The 20,598-nt window shown below is 59.1% G+C and overlaps 1 protein-coding gene and 1 long non-coding RNA gene across 2 annotated transcripts; both read right to left on the bottom strand.

The window, feature by feature from the left end:
- Window positions 1-550: 550 nt before the first annotated feature.
- LOC125335856 lies at window positions 551-3,317 on the bottom strand. Its single transcript, XR_007207566.1, has 2 exons — window positions 2,458-3,317; window positions 551-719 (listed from the first exon to the last, which is right to left on the bottom strand). It is a non-coding gene; the product is annotated as an uncharacterized LOC125335856 (long non-coding RNA).
- A 4,330-nt stretch (window positions 3,318-7,647) lies between these two features.
- LOC125336034 (GTP-binding protein Rhes-like) lies at window positions 7,648-9,265 on the bottom strand. The gene has a single exon (XM_048324142.1). The coding sequence runs from the start codon at window positions 8,836-8,838 to the stop codon at window positions 8,212-8,214; it is 627 nt and encodes a 208-aa protein (XP_048180099.1). The 5' UTR covers window positions 8,839-9,265; the 3' UTR covers window positions 7,648-8,211.
- Between the last annotated feature and the right edge of the window lie 11,333 nt (window positions 9,266-20,598).

The raw sequence follows: 20,598 nt of genomic DNA, 5'->3' as shown, positions 1-20,598 counted from the left end.
TTGGGCACTTGGGACCAGCAAAGGAACCCAGTGACTCCAGCCTAGGACAAGTCTTTGGACACCCCTTGGTGCTGCTTTTGAGCACAGACATTCAGAGACTCCAACTGGGCTTGATGGAGAATAAAGCTTTAAAACTCTGTCAGCAGCACAAAACTATTTGTTTGTTATTTAGTGGAAGTTAAGCACAAAACGCTAAACCCTCATAATATGAAATTTAAGAGACAATGTCGGTAATTTCTGCCTCTGTCCTTAATTGGGGGGAACAGAAGGAAAAGCAAAGTATCAAAAAATAACAGGACCCAGTACAAGGTGGGAGATTGTGTTATCTAGTACAGACATCTCACAGTAGAGACAGTGATCTTTATGCCCTTACAGCTCAAACACTGATTTTTTGATCTCTTTTAGAGAATCCAGGTATTCTAGGACATTGGAACCCACAGCGGGCACTGTCTTTAGATGAGAAAGGGAAACTTTCTGAAGTGAGTTTAAAGGGAATTGGTTGAAGTCTCCTTTTCTACTTGAACCTTTAACAAAGTTAGGAGGTTAAATATCACATTTTTCAAAGGGGTTTATTCTTAGAGTTCTTGTCAATACAAGACATTTGAAGTGCAGAATTCCCTTGGCATAGCAAGAATCGATGCGTTCTTAAAAGTGCTCTGCTGGTTTCACTGTCAGTGGGACCACAGAGGGATCAGTCTTGTGTCCAGCTGCTGTGGGACCTGAGAGCAGAAATACCAAATCAGAGGATTTATCAAGTCTTTTACCTTTTTTTTCTTTTACATATTTATCACAGAAACCTCTGAAAGTTCATGGTCTGCAAAACAAGAAATGGTTACCAGCACCTTGGCATCTCCCCGTAGGTTACAAGACTGCAGCATAAGGGACGTCGGGGTTTCTACAGCACAAACAACGCTGGATTCTGCTGCCCTGGGATTAATGCCAGAGCCAGAATGGGGATGATCAGCTCTGTAGTGAAAAGCTGGGAAGTCACTGCTCAGAGTGGAGATTCCTGTGGTTTTGGAGGCATTGCCTGGCTCCTTTGGCCCCAGTCTGCCCTGCGAGGCTCAGGGGAGGCACTGCCCTTCCACGGCTCGAGGCACAGCTTTGTGTCAGGGGAACAAACCCCGCTTTTCCTCTCTTCCTCTGCAGCACCCCTGTTCTGTGAAAGCACGACCATGAGCCTACGGGGTCGCAGCTTTCCTGAGGGCTGCCTGGAGCCTCAGCTGCGAAGGATGCAGGGCACGAACTCAGGTGTTTACAGAGCAGCTGGGGCTCCTCACTGGAGCCTCTGGATTTTGAAAAGCCTTTTTATCAAGCAAAGCTCAGCACGCAGAGCTTTGAGCTGTCAATTAAAAGGCAAAGGACTGTAAATCCTCTTTGCAAACGCTTCGAGCCCTGCAGTGGGTGGTTCCCTGAGCTCCTGCAATCTGTTCTGTCCGGGGAAGAAATCTGCGGTGGCCCCGTGCCTGCAGCAGTGTGGGCTGGCGGTCACAGGGGTCAGCGGTCACCAGCGGCTGGTGGCCAGAGGGGTTGGTGGTCAGAGGGGCTGGCAGTCACAGGGGTCAGTCAGAGGGGCTGGTGTTTGCAGGGATCAGTGGTCACAGGGAACAGTGGCCACAGGGGTCGGCGGTCACAGGGGTCGGTGGCCGCAGGGGTCAGTGGTCAGAGGGGCCGGTGGTCACACGGGTCGGTGTTGGCAAGGGACTGATGGTCCCATGGTCAGTGGTGGCAGGGGTCGTTGGTGAGAGGGGCCGGTGGTCAGAGGGGCCGGTGGTCACGGCGGTCAGTGGTCACAGGGGTCGGTGGTCACGGCGGTCAGTGGTCACAGGGGTCAGTGGTCACGGCGGTCAGTGGTCACAGGGGTCAGTGGCCACGGGGGTCACCGAGCCCCGCGCGCAGCCCCGTCCCCGCCCCTGTCCCCGCTGCAGTTCGCGGTGTCCCCACAGGGTGGCGCCAGGGAGCCGCTCCGAGCCCCGGGCTGCTCCTGTGCCCAATTCTTTGCTTGGCCACAATTCCAGGCGGATTTTGGGTCCCGGGCTGGTGTCGGAGGAGTTCCGTGTGCTGGCGGCGGCTCTGCCGCAGGGGTGCAGAGCAGGGGGTGCTGGGGCCGCGCTGCACGGGGCTGGCTCCGTGGCTGAGCTGCAGGAGAGTGGGGCAAGCCGGGACCAGGGCCTGTGCGTGGACTCAGTCATGGAATCACCAAGGCTGGAAAAGACCCCTAAGGCCATGGAGTCCAACCATTGACCCAGCACTGCCAAGCCCACCACTAACCCATGTCCCCAAGTGCCACAGCCACGCGTCTTTTAAATCCCCCCAGCGATGGTGACTCCACCACTGCCCTGGGCAGCTGTGCCAGGGCTGGACAAACCTTTTGGAGAAGAAATTTTCCCCAATATCCCATCTAAACCTCCCTTGGAGCAACTTGAGGCTGTTCCCTCTCATTCTGTCACTTGTTACCTGGGAGAAGAGGCCGATTCCCCCCGGCTCCAGCCTCCACTGCGGCATTTCTCAGCCTGAAGCCGGGTGGGAGCTGCATGTCCAGGGTGCAGCCCTGAGGATGCTCCCGCTGTCCTCCCCAGCGCGGGGAACTCGGCGACCTTCCTGGTCTTTTCCAACCTAAACAGCTCCACGATTCTCCGAATCCCAGCCCGCCGGGAGAGCCCTAATGGGGCTCATGTGATGTGGTTTGCTCTCTCCAGAGCACTCAGCGTTTCCCCGGCGCTGCGCCTCGCTCGGCCAAAGCTCCTAAAGACAAACACCCTTAATTACCCCCTCAACGAGTAAGTGCCGCTTTTGGGTTCAAAACGTTTTTTTTGCTCTCCCGCCGAGTGTCCTTGGCGTGGGTGTTCGTGCCGCGGCCGCGCATCAATCAGGGCCTGAGCAAACTGCATCTCCAATTAGGGGCAGCCCGGGCGGCAGCTGCTCCCTGCCCGCCGCTGGCCCTGGTGCGGCTCCCGGCCGCCAGCCCGGTTCCCCCGATTGTTTGTGCACACAAATTAAGCGCGAGCATCTCGCGGCGGTCTGATGGGATGTGCTACATGATGTGGAACAGAACAGGGGGGATCACACGGAGCTCTTCTCCCGGGGTGAGCGTGGGGACAGCGCTGGCGTCGGCGCTGGAGGCGAATCTGGAGCGAAGCGGTGCAGCTGGGGGAAGGGGAAGAAGAGTTACGATGGGAAGATGTTCCAGATCTTTCTGGTGTTTTGAGAATGGGAGGAGCAGCCCTCGGTTCTGAGAGTTCGCTGCGATGTTTTTTGTAGAGAAAACAGCACCAGGGACCTCAGCACCAGCCAGAGCAGCACTGGGAGCCGGGTGTGTCCCGGCCCAGCCCTCACTGCTTTCCGTGGGGCTGGGATTTCCAGAGCATCCCTGTGCAGGGAGAACAACACCCACGGTCACCGTGCAGAGGCAGAGCTTTTGTCCCACTGTGCCTTTATCCCCCTGCAGAACATTTCCCATCCCAGGTACCAGGCCCCCCTCTCCACACATGGACATAACAGCAGCCCACCTACGGAAAAGCAGCTCCAACCTCAGCTGACCACTGAGAGCCCAGGCAGAGAAACCCCTCCAGCCCCAGAGGTGGCATCGGGACAGCAGCCACTGCTCCCTGGGCTGCCGTGCCAGGACAGCCAGGCAGTGCCCGTGCGTGGCTCACTGGAGACAGGTTTTCCCTGGATCCTGTGCCCCTGGACATTGCAGCAGCCCCCAGAAGCCGACTGCCCCAGGCCATATCCATGGAGTGCTCCCCTCCACACGCTGCATCTCCTGTGTGCCAGAGGCCTCAAGCAGCTGCTCTGGAGGCTGCCAGAGCTCCTCCACCTACTGCTCCCCCAACCCACAGGAGCTGTAAGTGCCCAGGGTTACAGATAATTCCTCTGCACAACCGAGTGCTTCAGGGCAAGGCTGAACCAGGGGGAGTCTGGGGGATGTTTGAATGGATCCTGCTCTGCCCAGGCGTTCCCCTGAAGCCCCAGCTGCCCTCTCCTCCTGGCAGGGCAAGCAGAAGGGCAAATGTTGCTCCTCTCTTAGGCCTGTGGCTGTGTGATGTCTGCAGGGACCGCTGTAGCAGCCGTGAGCGCAGGCTCAGCTACCCCTCCATGCCCTGGCCTGGGCTGCACTGTGCTGGGTTCTGCACCTGTGCTCTGTGCTGGGCAGGAAAAGCCACTTCACCTGTTGCCATTTGTTGAAAGAAAAGGAGCTGCAGGTGCACACAGAGGCACAGCTGGCTCCAGACCCCAGAGGGGCTTGACCCTCCCTGATCTGCACTTTCCTGCTAAAGCTGAGCCTGAGCACAGGTCACACACAGACCCCTCAGGCCAGGAGACATCAGACCTGCCTATTTTTAACCCCACTCAGCAGAATCTTGCCCAGCTCTGGCCAAGAGAAGCACTGCTGGAGGCCCAGCACGGCGATGGGCACAGGCAGAGGCTGGGACAGGGCTCACACTCGCTGTGCCTGGCACAGATCCTGTGGGATAGGCCCCGGGCACTGCTTTGGGTGCATTGGGACATTGGAGCTGCTCTCCAACCCCCCTGCAGCCCAGCACGGTGGCATCCCATACCTCTTGTCCTGCCACAGCCCCTGCACGGCCAACCCCAGCCCCACACCACGGCCCTGCACGGCCAGAGCTGTCTGACCCCAAGGTCCGAGCGAGGTGACCGCAACCCCAGCACAGCCGCCCCTGCCACAGCGTTTCATGGGAGCGACGCAAACCCCCCAAATCCCCAATGCCCAGAGAGGGCTGTGCAGGTGGGGGCTGAAGGGCTGGGGAGCGCTGCACCCCATTCCCACAGCATCCCTGCCCTGCGTCCTCACACCACCCCCGTTCGCTGCACCCCATTCCCACAGCATCCCTGCCCTGCATCCTTACACCACCCCCGTTCGCTGCACCCCATTCCCACAGCATCCCTGCCCTGCGTCCTTACACCACCCCCGTTCGCTGCACCCCATTCCCACAGCATCCCTGCCCTGCATCCTTACACCACCCCCGTCCACTGCACCCCATTCCCACAGCATCCCTGCCCTGCACCCTTACACCACCCCCGTTCGCTGCACCCCATTCCCACAGCATCCCTGCTCTGCATCCTTACACCACCCCCGTCCGCTGCACCCCATTCCCACAGCATCCCTGCCCTGCACCCTTACAACACCCCCGTCCGCTGCACCCCATTCCCACAGCATCCCTGCTCTGCACCCTTACACCACCCCCGTCCGCTGCACCCCATTCCCACAGCATCCCTGCTCTGCATCCTTACACCACCCCCGTTCGCTGCACCCCATTCCCACAGCATCCCTGCCCTGCATCCTTACACCACCCCCGTCCACTGCACCCCATTCCCACAGCATCCCTGCCCTGCACCCTTACACCACCCCCGTTCGCTGCACCCCATTCCCACAGCATCCCTGCTCTGCATCCTTACACCACCCCCGTCCGCTGCACCCCATTCCCACAGCATCCCTGCCCTGCACCCTTACAACACCCCCGTCCGCTGCACCCCATTCCCACAGCATCCCTGCTCTGCACCCTTACACCACCCCCGTCCGCTGCACCCCATTCCCACAGCATCCCTGCTCTGCATCCTTACACCACCCCCGTCCGCTGCACCCCATTCCCACAGCATCCCTGCCCTGCGTCCTTACACCACCCCCGTCCGCTGCACCCCATTCCCACAGCATCCCTGCCCTGCATCCTTACACCACCCCCGTCTGCTGCCCCGAGCCCCTGCCCCGCCTGGCGGGGGAAGCGGGGCTGGGGGCGGCCCCGGGGGGGCCGGGAGCGGGCGGGAGGGGCTGTACAAGGCTGGCAGGCATTGGGCGAGGGGCAATTGGTGCTGGAGAGCTCCGCCAATGGCTCCGTTCTTTGCTGGAGCCCGGCGCTGCCGGGGCAGGAGGTGAGCCCGGGGAGAGGGTCCAGGACCTGTGTCCAAAGCTCCCGCACCTCCCGCACCTCCCTCTGCAGCTCCTGCGCCTCCAGCATCTCGGTCTCTGCATCTGCAGCATCTCGGTCAGCATCTCATCCACAGAGCAGTGGCTGCTGTACCCCGCAGGTCTTGGGCTGGGGCTGGCCGGGAGTTGGGGTCCTGGAGCCCCCGAGGGTTCCTGCTCTGCCCAGGGAAGGCAGAGATGGGACACAGGGGAGCCTCTCCCCGTGGAAGCTCGTGGGGCTCTGCCAGCCTGAGCCTGGGGAGGCCGCTGGGACCCCTCAGCAGGGGCTGTTTCCAGGCCCTACCAGGGGTCTCACAGGAGGGGGCTGGCAGCCAGTCTTGCCCATCCCAGCTTCCACCTTCTACCCTGCAGAGGGATTTCCTTCTGCTTTCAGCACAAGGCTGTGAACCAAAGGGCCTGGTGCTCCTGATCCTGCATCACCCAAACAGAACACAAACCCTCCCTGGACGGTGTGGGGCTCCTGCAGGGCCAGCTGGTCAGTGAGAGGTGGGGTCATGGAGGCACTGCATGGCTGGGGCTACCCTGGCCAGGGCTGAGTGTGGGCAGGGCTGGCAGGCACAGCCAGCCTGGTGGGCACATCCCTGTGGCTGCACCCATCACACCCAGCCCCGCTGCTGCCCAAAGTGAGCTGTTCATATTCCATTCCCTGCAGGCAGGAGGGAAGGAAAAGCCATTTCACCTATTTTCTTCCCTTTTTCCCCAGGCAGGGCTCCATCCTGAGCAGCTCTGTGTGTCTCCGAGGCGCTGGCAAGGGACAGCCACACACCCTGGCAGAGCGTCGTGGTGGCAGCATGAGGTACACGGCTGTGAGACAGAGGTGAGGGCAACCTGAGCCACCACAGCAGGTCCTGGTGGCACGTGCCTGTCCCCTCTGCTGCCTGTCCCCCCTCCGCTGCCTGTCCCCAGCCTTATCCCACACCAGACTCCAGGAGGAGGATTTTGCCTGCCTGGAGGTCACTGTCATGGCTCCAGTGCCCACGGGAGAGGTGGCAGCAGGGTGCCCCAGCAAGCGATGCCCATGGCAAGGCTGAGCTCTCCCTGCTGGCACCTGCTCCTCTGGGAAGGGGCTGGAACCCCCAGGTGCCTCCCCAGTGGATCAGGGGCCCACCATCCTGTAGGGCTGGGCTTCTGAAAGCTGCAGACCCCAAACTGCCCATCTCCTTTGGGTCTGGATCTGGGGGGTGACTCTTTAATCCATCAGGCTTTAATATCTCTTTGTGTGTGTGTGTGTGTGTGTGGCTGCTGAGAAGGTTAAGTGCTCATTACAGCCAGGATGGGCTGTGTGAGGAGAGAGTAAATCAGTACAGGGCACGCTCAGCACAGCAAACACAGCCCTTCTGTGCCTCCCCCCGTGCCGTTTATTACCCCTTTTAACATGTTTGTGTTTTTATTTCAGTGGATCAGCTGTCTTTTAATGGCTGCTTGTTATTTCCTGCACTCAGAGGTAAGAGGGTGTTTTATTGTTGGTCTCTGCTGCTTGGTAAAAACTTCAGTGCGGTTAAATTATTAGAAAAATCGTAACTCTGAATGTCCTGACACTGCCAGGGGAGGCTGGAGAGCTGGGGAGGCTCCCCCAGTGCCAGGACATTCCACATAAGGCTGGAGCACGGCAGAGGGAAAGCAAAATGCAGTGATAAGAGCATAAAACACTGATATCGGGCACTGCAGCACCTGAAACGCAGGAGAAAGAAACCGAGACATTTTCCAGCTCCACTTTGCAACAGTTTATTTATTGGGAATGCTTAAAAAAAAAACAAACAAAAAGGGAATAGAGAAAACCAGACTGATGTACAGACCACCCTATCACATGCTCTACACTCAGGACTGCTCGGACACTGGAAGTGCCGTGGGTGCCGGAGCTGTGCCGGGAAGTTGTGGGTGCTGAGGACGAGGTGACACCGGACCCGAATGTGCCCCAGGACAGTGGCACTGGCAGGGTGCCCACATCTGCCAGAGCCCTAGCATTTGTCCCCTGTGCCTGCCAGCCCCCACACAGCGCCCTGGCTGACCCACGGCTGTTCCCCAGGTAAGCCTCCTACTTTTTTGGGAATTCCCCCTCTCCCCACACCCTTCCAGCAACCAGCATCCCTTCCAGCTCCCTCCTCCTTGTCACCTCCAACCCTCTCCGCGCCCGTGGGCTGGGTGGGGAAGAGGAGGGAAGGGCTGGGAGGCAGCAGGGGTAGTTTTGGCTGAGGCAGCGCCTGTCCCCACCCAGCCCACCTGAGTTTCCAGCCGGTGCCTTCCCTGGGGCCCGGGCGGCCGGCTCAGCACATGGAGCAGCTGTTGGTCTTGTTCATGGGCGGCCTGAGCGCCTGCTCCTTGGGCAGCGTCTCCCTCCTCTTGCAGAGCGCGGGGCTGAGCCTGCTGGGCAGGTTCAGCTGCTGCAGCAGCTCCCTGAACACCTCCAGGACGTTCTCGTTGTCCTTGGCCGACGTCTCCACGAAGCGGCTGTTCCAGTCCAGCTCCACCAGCGACAGCGCGTCCTCCACCGGCACCTGCCGCTCGCCGCCGCTCTCCGCCTTGTTGCCGACCACCACGATGGGAGGGAACTTGTCCTCCTTCACCTCCAGGATCTCCTCCCGCAGGCTCTTGACACTCTCGAAGGACTCGGCGTCATCCACGGCGTAGACCAGGGCGAAGGCGTCGCTGTTCTGGATCGAGAGCTTCCTCATGGCCGGGAAGGAGTAGCTGCCGCTGGTGTCCAGGATTTCCACCTTGACCGTGGCCCCACACACCTCGTACTCCTTGCTGTGCAGCTCCTCCACTGTGCGCCGGTGCTTGGGCTCGAAGGTGTCCATCAGGAAGCGGCGGATGAGCGATGTCTTGCCCACGCCGGCGGCTCCCAGGAAGACCAACCGGACGTGGTTCTTCTCCTTCACCACCAGGGACATGACTGGCACAGAGGGGACAGGATGCTCCGCAGCTGGTGCTCACCCCACAGGTGTCCCTGGGTGGCTGCAGCCCCGGTGTGTCCGTCTGTCCGTCCTCCCCGCACTGACTCAGCGCAGCCCAGGAATGTTGATGCCACCGCTCCGCAAACTTCTCCCTCCTGCTTTGCCGCGGACTCTACAATCCCCAAGTCCAGCTCATTTTTTTATCCTGGTCCCTCTCTGCCATGTGGCACCAAGCTGTCCAATCTCCGTGGGTTGTGGGTGCTGGAGGAGGGAGGGCAGGGAGGGAGGAGAGCGGGGTGCTCCGGGCCAATCCGCAGAGTTCAGCACTGGAAAGCCACTCCAGCCCTGGAGCGCAGCAGCGCTGCGTCGCTGCCGGTAGCGCGGGGAGCCGGCGGCACCGGGGCTGCCCAGCACCGCCAGCTCCTCACGGATTACCGGGAGCTGCTTGGCGTGGGCTCGCTGGCAGCGGGGACACTCAGTGGCGATCCCCACCCATGGGGTGGCTCGTGGCCAGCGGCTGGACAGCGGCACCTGCGGCGTTCCCTGCGCGTACCCGGGGCTGGGGACTCGCTTGCAGACGGGGTTGCTGCGAATGTGCCCAAGTCTTCAGTGAAGCGATGAAATATTTGGCTGGAGGGGGAGAATAAGCTCTCCTGTCTGTCATAATCTCCTCATTCAGCTGTCAGTTATCCGGTGATTCTTGTGAAATATTTAACCAGAGGGGGAAATAAAATCTCCATGCAGACGATGCACGGCGCTCTCCGGAGCAGATGCCGGGAGCCTTGGGGAGGAACCGGCTGTGACCCAGCAGTGAGGTTGCTCTAGAGGTGCAGGCTGCCCTGTCCAGGTGTGTTTGCTCAGCACTCACCTTCCATGCCATGCTGGAGCTGTCTGAGAAGCTGATTTATGCCAAGTGCAAATACAAAGGGAACTTGCTCAGAAGTTCAAATAAGTTTCTATCCTAAATTTGTGGATCTGGGTTTTTTTGAGCTTTAATGCAGTTGGTTTTCTTTCCATAGCCAAGTACCACTTCCAGCATTAGTTCTGGATGAATTTGTTCTGTTGATTCCAAAACCCTTTTCACTGGAATTATTCCTGCCTTTTAATTCTCCAGTTATTGTTACATTTTAGCCATGTTAGGAGCTTTCCCAGCTAATCTCGTTATCAGGAGAGCCAAGAGATTATATCAGGATGAGCAGAGTCCTGTCCTGGTGTCAGCCTGCCCTGGGAGAAGGGAAAGGTTGGGTCTACAGCAGGACTGACAGTGGGATTGGTGTCCAGTGACCCACAGCATCACCTGGTAATGCACCTTCACTCACCAGCATGAAGCTCTTTCTGGGGACACTTCCTGAGACATGAGGAGATCCCAAAGGCAATGCCAAGGACTGAGCTGTGGGAGCTGGAAGGAGCTGGGGATGCAGAAGATTTGATGGCAGAGCTGTAGGACCTTGACAGGCTGAAAACCAGGAGAAGGGGGGGATGAGCAGAGGGCGCATGAAGGAAGCAGTGACGGAGTTTTGGTGCCTGGTGTGACATCAACACCAGTGGAGATGAGGAGCTGAAGAGAGCGAGGCAGCAGGGCAGGACAAGTAACCTCCAGCCAGCCTTTGGAAGATGTTTAAAGCCAGCCCCCTATTTTTTAGTGGGAAAGAATTTGGTTCATTCTTCTTTGTGTTTGGTTTTCAAGAGATGAAAAGGTTTTCCCACAGTCTCTCCCAGCTGCTACAGCAAAACTCTGCAGGCTCTCAGGATGTGCTGGGGGACTGTGATGCCCCTGCTGCTACTCATTTTCCCAGCATTTCATTCCAAAGGGCCTCAAAACATGGATCTGTTCAACCTCACAACACCCAGCGTCTCTCTCACAGGTGCAGAAGTGATGCCCAGGGTGAAGGAGGAGCCCATGGCAGGAGGGAATGGGAACCCCAGGCTCCAAGCACCCCATCCTGGATCTAAACCATCCCCTTTATTGCTGGCACCCAGGGAAGGAGCCAGCATGGACCTGCTGGCAAATGCCAAGCAGCAATGCCATCCCAAAGCTGTGCTTGGGAAGGGGATCCTGGTGCTGTGGGAGCCAGGACTGGGTCACATCACGGCCGCTGTCCTCGGTCTGGGTCGTTTCTGCAGAGGTGGAAGTGTCCTGCCTGGTGTGGGCAGGGTGAAGGGGCAGCCTGGGCTGGGAGACAAAGAGCTGTGGCACTGTGGGCACACACATCACACACATCACACACAGCCAGGCTCTGCATCCCCAATGATTTTTCACATCACTTGTCTCCCCTCGGTTCTCACATCTGTGCTGCTATGGTTACCGAGAGCCTGAAAGGTTTTAAATCTCCCTCAGAGCAATGGAGGATTTCAGGGTAATCTTGTTAGGAGATGAGCAATGAATATTTCCAAAGGCCTTTTGCATGGATAGCTCGTTCCCTAGGAGCTTATGGCCCCTGACAGCGGGGAAAGCAAAGCACAGGGGGACTGAGCAGGGAAGGGAAGAGACGGGAGGATGAACACAGTGACTTGTTTTCCACTGCAGCCCTTTGTGCTCAGAGTAATATCCCTAAATACTGAATTTTTCAAGGCTGGCCAGCTTGAGTCAGGTATTATAAAAAAATTACTTCAGTCTGTGTTTCCCTGAGGGAAAGACTCACAGGGCCTTTATGGGCACTTGGAGATGGGGACAGTGGTGGATGAGCCCTACAGAAAAGCCCTGCATCCCATGAACTGAGCATCCATCTGCAGGGACCCACTGGGGTGGTGAGTAGAGTTGAGATGGCTCGTGGGAGTGACCAGGATCCTGTGGGATTTCATAATCCAGGTGGAGTTTGGATCCTGCACCCACAGGAACTGGAGCATGACAGGGGCAAAGCGTCTGCCAGTGCTGAACCAGAGTGTGGCCTGGGCTGTCCCCACAGGAGAGGGGACCGTGATGCCCCAGGGACAGAGGGAATGAGGGAGGGAGGCAGCGACCTGCCTGCAAGGGAGCAGGGAGGGAAAAGAGCCCTGAGCAGGGCAGGGAGGAGGGCAGGCAGCAGGAGAAGGATGAAGGGACAACAGCAGTGTTGGGCAGCAGCTGGGATGGAGCAGGAGCGAGTTGTGGGGAGGGTTTAGGGCTGGGATGGAGCAGGAGCGAGTTGTGGGGAGGGTTTGGGGCTGGGATGGAGCAGGAGTGAGTTGTGGGGAGGGTTTGGGTCTGGGATGGAACAGGAGTGAGTTGTGGGGTGGGTTTGGGTCTGGGATGGAGCAGAAGCGAGTTGTGGGGTGGGTTTGGGGCTGGGATGTAGCAGGAGTGAGTTGTGGGGAGGGTTTGGGTCTGGGATGGAGCAGGAGCGAGTTGTGGGGAGGGTTTGGGGCTGGGATGGAGCAGGAGTGAGTTGTGGGGAGGGTTTGGGGCTGGGATGGAGCAGGAGCGAATTGTGGGGAGGGTTTGGGGCTGGGATGTAGCAGGAGCGAGTTGTGGGGAGGGTTTGGGGCTGGGATGGAGCAGGAGTGAGTTGTGGGGAGGGTTTGGGGCTGGGATGGAACAGGAGTGAGTTGTGGGGAGGGTTTGGGTCTGGGATGGAGCAGGAGCGAGTTGTGGGGAGGGTTTGGGGCAGGTGGAGTCACACACCCAACGTTCACAGGCCGGTCTGGAGCCAGGGGTGCTTGGAGATGTTTGTGGTCATCCTTACCCCACAGCCAACCCTCTGCAGAGCCAACAGCCGTGGAGCAGTGGGGCACCCCGGGGAGGTGAGGGATGGTCCCCAGGGTCCCAGTCAGTGTAGGGCTCAGGCAGAGCCATCAGCCAAGCCTGGAATGCTGCATGGTCACTGCCTGAGCGAAGCCCCCACGGGCTGGGCAGCCTTTGGCAGTCAAGAGAGGGCAGTTTGGGTCAAAATGCTGGAAAATGATGTGTGGGCTGCTGCTTCCACCATGTGCTGCTGGGGGAGAGCTGGGGCAGGGACAGGGAGCACAGGGGCAAGGGCAGAGGAGCGGGCTGGAGCCCTGCTCCTGGGAAAAGCCAACAGCCCTCAGTACAGGAGAAACCCTGGGATCTGCTCCCCTCACAGGGCTGTTTGCAGCCGGGTGTGTGGGACCCTGTGGTGCCTCTTCTGTCTCTGAACCAGCCCACAGAGCTCCACTGCTGGAGGGACGTGAGTGAAGCTCCCCTTAGAAACATCCTGATGTCCTGACAAGGTTTGCAACGTCTTTTACAAACATTCATTTTTATTTTGCTTTTAAGGTTATGTTTGCTGCCTGAAAGTGGTTGAGTGAGGGGGAAGCCAAAAGAACACAGGACCCCTTCCCACTGACCAAGCACTCTCCAGCTCTGCTGCTGCTCCCAGATGGGAGAAGGACAATTTGCACCTTCAGGAACAGCCTGTGCTGTGCCTGGATGTGCTTTGGGGAGCTCCTGTCCCCGTGCTCGGCTGCCACGGCTCCGAGGGAACGGCAGCTCCGATGTTCTCAGCTCTGGAGCTGCTGGTGCTGGGCACTGCTCCAGTCCCGGACACGGCGTCCCAGATCAGCACCGCTGGTCACGCGTGGGGTGACAGAGCCCTGGGCCTGGCCCATTGCTCACAGGCAGTGAAGCATCGCTGTGAATGTGGTGGTGGTGAGCAGTCTGCAGCACCGTGACGCCTTCCCGGGAGCCCGAGCCAGCTTCTGGGAGCTGCTGCAGCGCTGAGCCCTGCGATGGGCACCCAGTGCCTCAGCACCCTGCGCCTTTGCACCCCACCACAGCACACAGGGGCAGGGAGCACAGCCTGGGGGGTGATTCCGCCCCACACCACCCGCTCGTGCCCCTGCCTCTGTTTCTGCCCATGGATGAATTCATGGGGGACACGAGGCCGGCTGCGTTTCCAGCTGGGTTTCCCGGTGTCCCCAGCCGAGGTGCTGAGAAGGAAGTGGGCAGCCATGAGGAACCCCAGTGACTCCATCTGCACTGCCGGGTGTCCCCAGCTGCTGGCCCTCACCTCGGGCAGTGGCCGGGCAACAGCCTCGTGGGGTGCATCGTCGCTTCTGCCACCTGGAATGAGCCCTGGATGGGACAGCAGGTGAAAACAGGAGAGGGGAGGAGAAGCTGCTGCCTGCTGTGGGCAGAGCAAAGGGCCAGCCTGGGCTGTGTGAGACAGAGGAAGCGACAGGGTCAGCGAGGCAGGTCCTCCCCCCCGGCGTGGGGACAAGCTGCACCCGAGAGGGTTAAACCTGCCTCTCCCGGAGATTAAATCCAAATGGCCTTTGATGTAGCGACAGGTGAGAGGAGAAATCCGAACCCTACATCTCCAACCTGCAGTCCGGAGGGGGCCGCAGGATGCATAGATGGATCAGCCATACGTGGTGCTGCTGTCTGGAACAGCCTGGCGCCGCACGGATCCTGTTCCCGGCACCCTGGGGCCACCGCGGGGCCCCTGCCGCTCCGAGGGGGGACAGCCCCGCTTGGGGGGTGCCTGGGGGTCACACAAACTCCTGCCTGGTGACCCCCAGGGCCAGCTGGGCTCAGAGGCAGGAGCTGGTTGCGAGAGGGGAGCGCTGGGGTTTGCCCATAGCCCCGGTGGGTGCCGGTGGGCAGGGAGGAGAGGGGGGCTGGCTTTGGGATCCTCCAGTGCCACTGAAGGAGGTATGGGAGGAGATCCCTGCTGGCATCACTTCAGGGGAGCTTAAGTGGCACGTCCTGCTGATCCAGCTCACAGCCAGGCTCGTGGAAGCCGATGTCACCTGGGCTGCCACCAGCAAGGAAGCTCAGCCCCGGGGTCACAGCTGTGGCACCCAGTTTTAGGCATAGGGGCACTGGGAGCTGGCCCTGGCATGGGTGCTCTCCCCTCCTGCAGATGACCTCTTCCATGCCAAAGAGGCCACCTGGGGTTTGAAACCCCGCCCTGACCCCAGGCCCGTGTCCTGTCACAGCCCCTGTTCCCCCCGGGGAGGGCAGGGAGCCACGGACAGCCTGTACTGAACCACCTCGGGTAACAAAATCCACTCTCCCGGTAAACAAATACCTCGCCGAGGACTAAAGGGATTTAGTGTAGCTGTTCTCGGGCTCAGAGGAGTTTCTATAACATCTCTTATCTTGCTCTGGCTGGATTATTGGCTGGAGCAAAGAGCTCACCACTCTTCATGGCTTTTCCTTGGGTGAGATGGGGTGACACGGCAGAGCTCTCAGGTCACCAGGAGATGAAATGTGTGATGCCGAGGTCTCCTGCAGCCCTGAGGTGCCGAGGGGGAGCAGAGTCCCAGCCCACCCCATTCTGCAGCAGGCAGGTCCCAGTATGGCTGCAGTGGTCCCAGTGCCTGGCTTTGCCCGCTGCAGTGGGAGGGAAGCTCAGCGCTGGCACGTGCCTTAACCTCTCCAGACACAAGGCTAAATATTAGTGCTGATCCACTTGGAGGGCTGGTAAAGCCAGTAAAGACTGGTGGGATGTTAGCAGGTACAGGGACAGACAGTTTTAGCCAATTTTCTGCACGCTGCTCCGAGCGGGACTGAGCCTCCTCCACGTGGGATCGAACCCTAAATCTCCTCCATGTGGGATCGAACCCTAAATCTCCTCCATGTGGGATTGAACCCTGAGCCTTCTCCATGTGGGATTGAATCTCCTCCATGTGGGATTGAACCCTGAGCCTCCTGCTCATGGGGTTTCAGCCCAGGGCAGTGGTGCACAGGCTGGGGATGAGCAGGATGCTGTGCCCATCCCTCCATTCACCCTTGGCCACTGAGTTTAAATCAGTGCAGGCAGAGACAGGAGGCTCTGGGCTGTCTGGCTGATGCTACTGCAGGCATGAAAACCCCAAATCAAGCTGTCCTGGCTTCAGTGGGGAGCCAGGAGCAGACAGCGGAACAGGGATGCTGACAGATCAGTGGGGCTGAATGTGAAAGAGGGATGCAAAGAAAGGGTACAAAGCGTAATAGCGTTCACCAGGGCAGGATTGCAGGGTGCATTTGGCCGTGCATCTCTGGGTGACTGTCACTAGTCCTAAAGGCAAGGGATTTCCAGGAGAAAAATGGCAAATTAGGTAAGAACAACCCTGAAATACACCATAGGGTCCTGCTCTTGTCCAGGAAATTTAAATGTGAAGAGAGGAGCTACTCCAAAGCTTGGAGAAAAGCCTGGTACCCTCAGGGGATGGCTGCAGGGATTTGGGGAGCCAGGAGTGGGTATGTGGCTTCTCATGGCAGTGTCGGGAGAAGAAGGGATCTTCAGCAGATCCATGGCATTAACACAGGGTGCAGCGGGGTCTGGTGCTGGCAGGAGATGCCCAAGACCCCAGATTTGGAGACAGGAGCACAGAAGGGAGTCTTCACCCATCCAAGGTGCTCCTGCAGCCTGGACTGAGCCAGGATCCCTCCCTGCCAGGCTCTCACCGAGGCTGTCAAGGGACACTGCTCCCATCACCACAGCTCAGCTCAGCTCCCACAGCCGGGCTGTGCTCCCACCCGGAGCAGCGCTGGCAGCCAAGCCTCCCCTGCCCCGTGTCCTGCTGGGAGCAGTGCTCCATGCCATGCAAAGCCAGGCAGACGAGATGCTCTCACCCTGAAAAGAAACTGCTTTATTTTTTCCTTTCCAGAGTGTATGAAAATGTCATTTTGTAAACATCCCCCAGTGCTCTGCCTGCCCGGGGCCGCCTGTCGCTGCCCACGGGGGCCCTTCCCCGCTCTCTGCTTGGCCTTGACTCCCTGGGCTTTCATGCCACAGTTCCCAACTCTTTCCCCAGTGACTTCTTGTCCTTAAATATCTGAATAAACGTCACATGATGGGGCAGAAGAGACCTCAGTGCTGTCCTGGATCTGAGCTGATTATTGCCCTAGACGCTTTTATGGTCAAACTGCTCCTTCCTTTTCAGGGCGGGAGCAAAGGACGGATCCAGCCAAAAGCAAGGTTCAAATAAAATGAGGTTTGCATCCATTCACAGGGGAGTTTGGTGTTCCCTAAGAGTGCCCCAGGCCCCACAGCGTGGGCTGCATGACCTGCGAGCCAGGGGATGGGCCGGCAGCTCCTTGACTGATCCTTCAGCTGTGGAGTCTCAGCATTTTGGTCTGGCTGCCCCCAAAACCCCTCCTCTCTTGGGTTCGGAGGAGGAAACCTCTGCCCACCCCCACTCCCCGATGCCACTGTCACCCTAAGAGCTCCTGACAGCCCCACTCGGGCAGCGCCGTGGCGGCTCCACAGCCTCTGCCGGGGGCTCCGGCGCAGCCGCCGCCTGTCAGGACATGGCATGTTCGTGACAGATTTCCTGTCAGGGAGCATCAGCAGCAGCCAGCCCTGGCCGTGCCCAGGGGCACCACCCTGCTGAGCCCCACACGCCTGGCTCCGAGCTGGCTCACGACTTCTGGCGTCCCCACAGCTCTTGAGCTTTTGGTTTCCCCAGGTTTTTACTTGGAAGGAATCCAAGTGGTGTTGGTGAGCCATGAGCGGCACCTTGCCCTGCCTGCCTGTGGTTGGAGTCTGCTGTGGTGGGGCTCTCCCTGCCCCAAAGGATGAGCTGTGCCATGTCTCAGCTTTGTAGGACACTCCAGTCACCTCTAAACTTGCTCCAGTCCCCTCCTGGGATGGGTAACTGAGCAAGGGTGTCCCTCTGTGAGCAGAGACATTGTCCCCAGCAGGACAGGCTGCCAGCTGAGCCAGGAGGAGTGACCCCAGAGTCGCAGAACCATGGAATCATAGAACCATGGGGTCACAGAATGCGTTGGGTTGGTAAGAACCTCACAGATCACCTCATTTCAACCTCCTGCCCTGGCCACCCACCAGATCAGGGTGTTCAGGTGATGTTCTGGGATTAAAAAATGAAGAACCCGAAGTCACATTTGCAGGGATTGGAGGGCAGGGGACATTGCCAAGCTGGGGACATTACAGGAAAGGGGGGCTCAGTGCCTCCTCCCTGCAGGGCTGGAGGGAATGGCTGAGCTGTGGTGGCTCCTGGCATCAGAGCTGTTCCCAAGGGCCTGAGCACAGCTCTGTGGCTCTTCCCTGGCTCTGAAGATGGGCAATGATGTTCACTTCCATCAGCTTTCTCCAGCACTGGTGTGAAGCAGAGAGGAGCTGGCAGGGGTGAGCTCCCCTGTGCAGCTGCTTTATGCTCAAATTCGGGTCTCATTTCTGTCAAGGCCAGCATGGCTCCAGTGGCACCACGAGGGGAGGGGATGCTGCTCTAACACCAGGACCTGGATACCTCTTCCCATGTCCCAAGCTGGGCCGTGGGTCAGCCAGGCCCTCTCAAGCCCCCTGCCTGCATTTTCCTTGTGCAGTGATCCGTGTGGGTGCTGCTGTGCTCCCCTCCTCTCCCCTCCTGCAGCGCTGGGAACAATCGGCTCTATTTACCCGGCGCTGATGGATGTGGCTCCTTGTGCTGGTGCTGGCCAAGTTCCTCTGGCCTCACAGCAGGGATGTGGGAAGGGAAAAGTCCCAGCCTTCAATCCCCAGCTCCAGTTCCTCACCTCCATCCCTCTGTCGGAGCGCTGCAGGCTGGGCTGGGAGCTGCTAAAAACCTCTGCGGGACCTGCTGCAAGGGCGGAGAGCTGAGATTTGTTTTCACAAGGTAAACTGAGGCAAGGAGGGTGAAGCACTGCTGTGTTCCCCCCTCCTGGAGCAGCTTGTCTGAAGGTGAACACCAAAGTGCAAAGCTGCAAAATGCCAACTGTCCCCTGGGCTGCAGTGCACAGATGTCCCCAGGGGCTGCCAGCTTGGGCTGGACCTCACTGCCCCCCAACAATGGCCCCCACTGCCCCTCAATGCTCCCCACTGCCCCCCAACCCTCCTCAGTGCCTTGACCTGCTGGGGAGAGTGGGGGTGACCTGCTGGACCAGCTCTATACTGGTCCCCTGGTCCGATCCACACTCGGCAGCAGCACCTCTGGGAAACCTGCTCCAGCTTGGGGAGGATCAGAGGCAAATTCCAGGAGTAACCTCTGAGTAACCTGGTCTGTGGAAGGCGTCCCCGTCCTTGGCAGAGGGTTGGAACTAGGTGAGCTTTGAGGTTCCTTCCCACCCAAACCAGCCTGTGATTCCAGAAACAAGGGCTGTGGTGGCGGCTCTGGGGGTGGGCTCACACTGCTGAAGCACTTTCCTGGTACGGATGGGGAGAAGGAGCCCCATGAGCACAACAAACACAGCTACAACAGGCAGAAACCCGCAGGATTTCATTTCCCAGGGCTGACTCTGCCATTCCAGCTAGCCCACTGCACGGAGAGGAGCAACCCAGTTCCCTCCAGTATCATCCTATTTCCCAGGGCGATGTGCTGTGTAGTCACTGGAGCCCGGGATGTGGGCAGGCAGCATCCCGGGATGTCGAGGTGGGCAGGGCAGCATCCCGGGATGTCGAGGTGGGCAGGGCAGCATCCCGGGATGTAGAGGTGGGCAGGGCAGCATCCCGCCGCACTTGCCGGGTCTGACGCCGAGCTGTGACAGCCCGAGCCTTGCTTTTGGATTCGGGAGCACCTTCCAGTGACCGAGGCTGTGTCAGGAAAGCTCACAGCAGGTCCCCACCACCACGGCCACCTCCACGGGCAGCCCGGCACCTGCAGAGTCACCGTGAGTGACTGGCTCAGCCCAGCCCAGCCCAGCTCAGCTCACGCTTGTTTGTTAGAGAAGAATCACCCAGACTGAGCCGTTCCTTCAAGGATGCTGCTGTTTGTCACTCTGTCACATCCGTGCGGCGCTGAGGCAGCGCCGTGAAGCGTAAATGACACGTTCTGGCAGCTGACATCTCCAGGAAGGGTTTAGCATGAAGACAAACCAAGCCTACGGTGAGCTCATGCTCCCGAGCTGCCACCCCCCGGTGCCCAGGACGCTCGTGATGCCCGAACAGGAGCAAACAAAGGCGAGGCTTTGTCCTGGATCCGTGTGACAGCGCCAGCGGTGCGGGGTGACCTGACACAGCCAGATGTGCTTGGCAGTCCTCCGGCTCACAAATTGGACTTGCTGCCGCCGTGTCACGCTCCAGATGGCCCAGAATATGTGCCCCGGTGCCGGGGAGGGGGGCACGGGTGCGGGGTAAGCCTCAGACAAGGGCTGGCACCTGCTCCTGCCTCCAGCACTGGGATAAAGGGGTGTTTGGGGGCTGTGCGCACCTGTGAGCGAGGGGTGGTGTTTGCACACACTGAGGGTGTTTGTGCACGGGGTTTGCAAAATAAAACCGTGATGGCAAAGCCACGGGGCAGGACAGGGCACCCTGCTGAGGCTGGGCTGCAGGGATGTCCCCCAGCAAGCTTCCAGCCACTTCTCACTGCCGCCTGCTCCGTGCTGCCTTGTTTAAAGCCACTTCCCCATTTTCCCCTATAAATGTGTTTTTATGCACAGGGCAGATACAGGAACTCTGTAAAGCTCGTGTCTGAGACACGGCTGCTGTCCTGCCCCCACCCAGCACAGGGAAGGCTGCAGGGCTGGGGGGGACGCTGTGCCCAGGGAGGGGTGCTGGTGACAGGAACTCACTGCCCGAGCCCCTGGGAGACTGCACTTTAGAAGGCATTAAGTCCTTGCAAAACTCCTTATAAAGAGGGGCAGGAAAAGCACTCACATTGCCGAGGGGTTAAATTTACCCCAATCAGTCCTGCTGCAGCCTGGCACTGCCCTCTGCCCTCATCTCCGAGCTGAAAACACTTTCTTTGGGAAGCACTTCCCACGGAGCTGCACACCACAGACAGCTGAAATTTATGACTTTGCCCCCTCCCTGAACCAGGAGACCAAACCCTGTGGGATGAAGGCAGCAGCTTTCCCCCTTGCTCTGCCTTCACTCGCTGGGTCTGCGCTCTGCAGGTCCTTGCCAGCAGCTTTCCCTCAGCCCCTCCCAGGGATCA

This window comes from Corvus hawaiiensis, chromosome 19, assembly GCF_020740725.1.
Source record: "Corvus hawaiiensis isolate bCorHaw1 chromosome 19, bCorHaw1.pri.cur, whole genome shotgun sequence".
NCBI classification, from domain to species: Eukaryota; Metazoa; Chordata; class Aves; order Passeriformes; family Corvidae; genus Corvus; species Corvus hawaiiensis.
The sequence above is the reverse complement of the archived record's forward strand: the minus strand, read 5'-3'. Positions and strand labels throughout refer to the sequence as shown.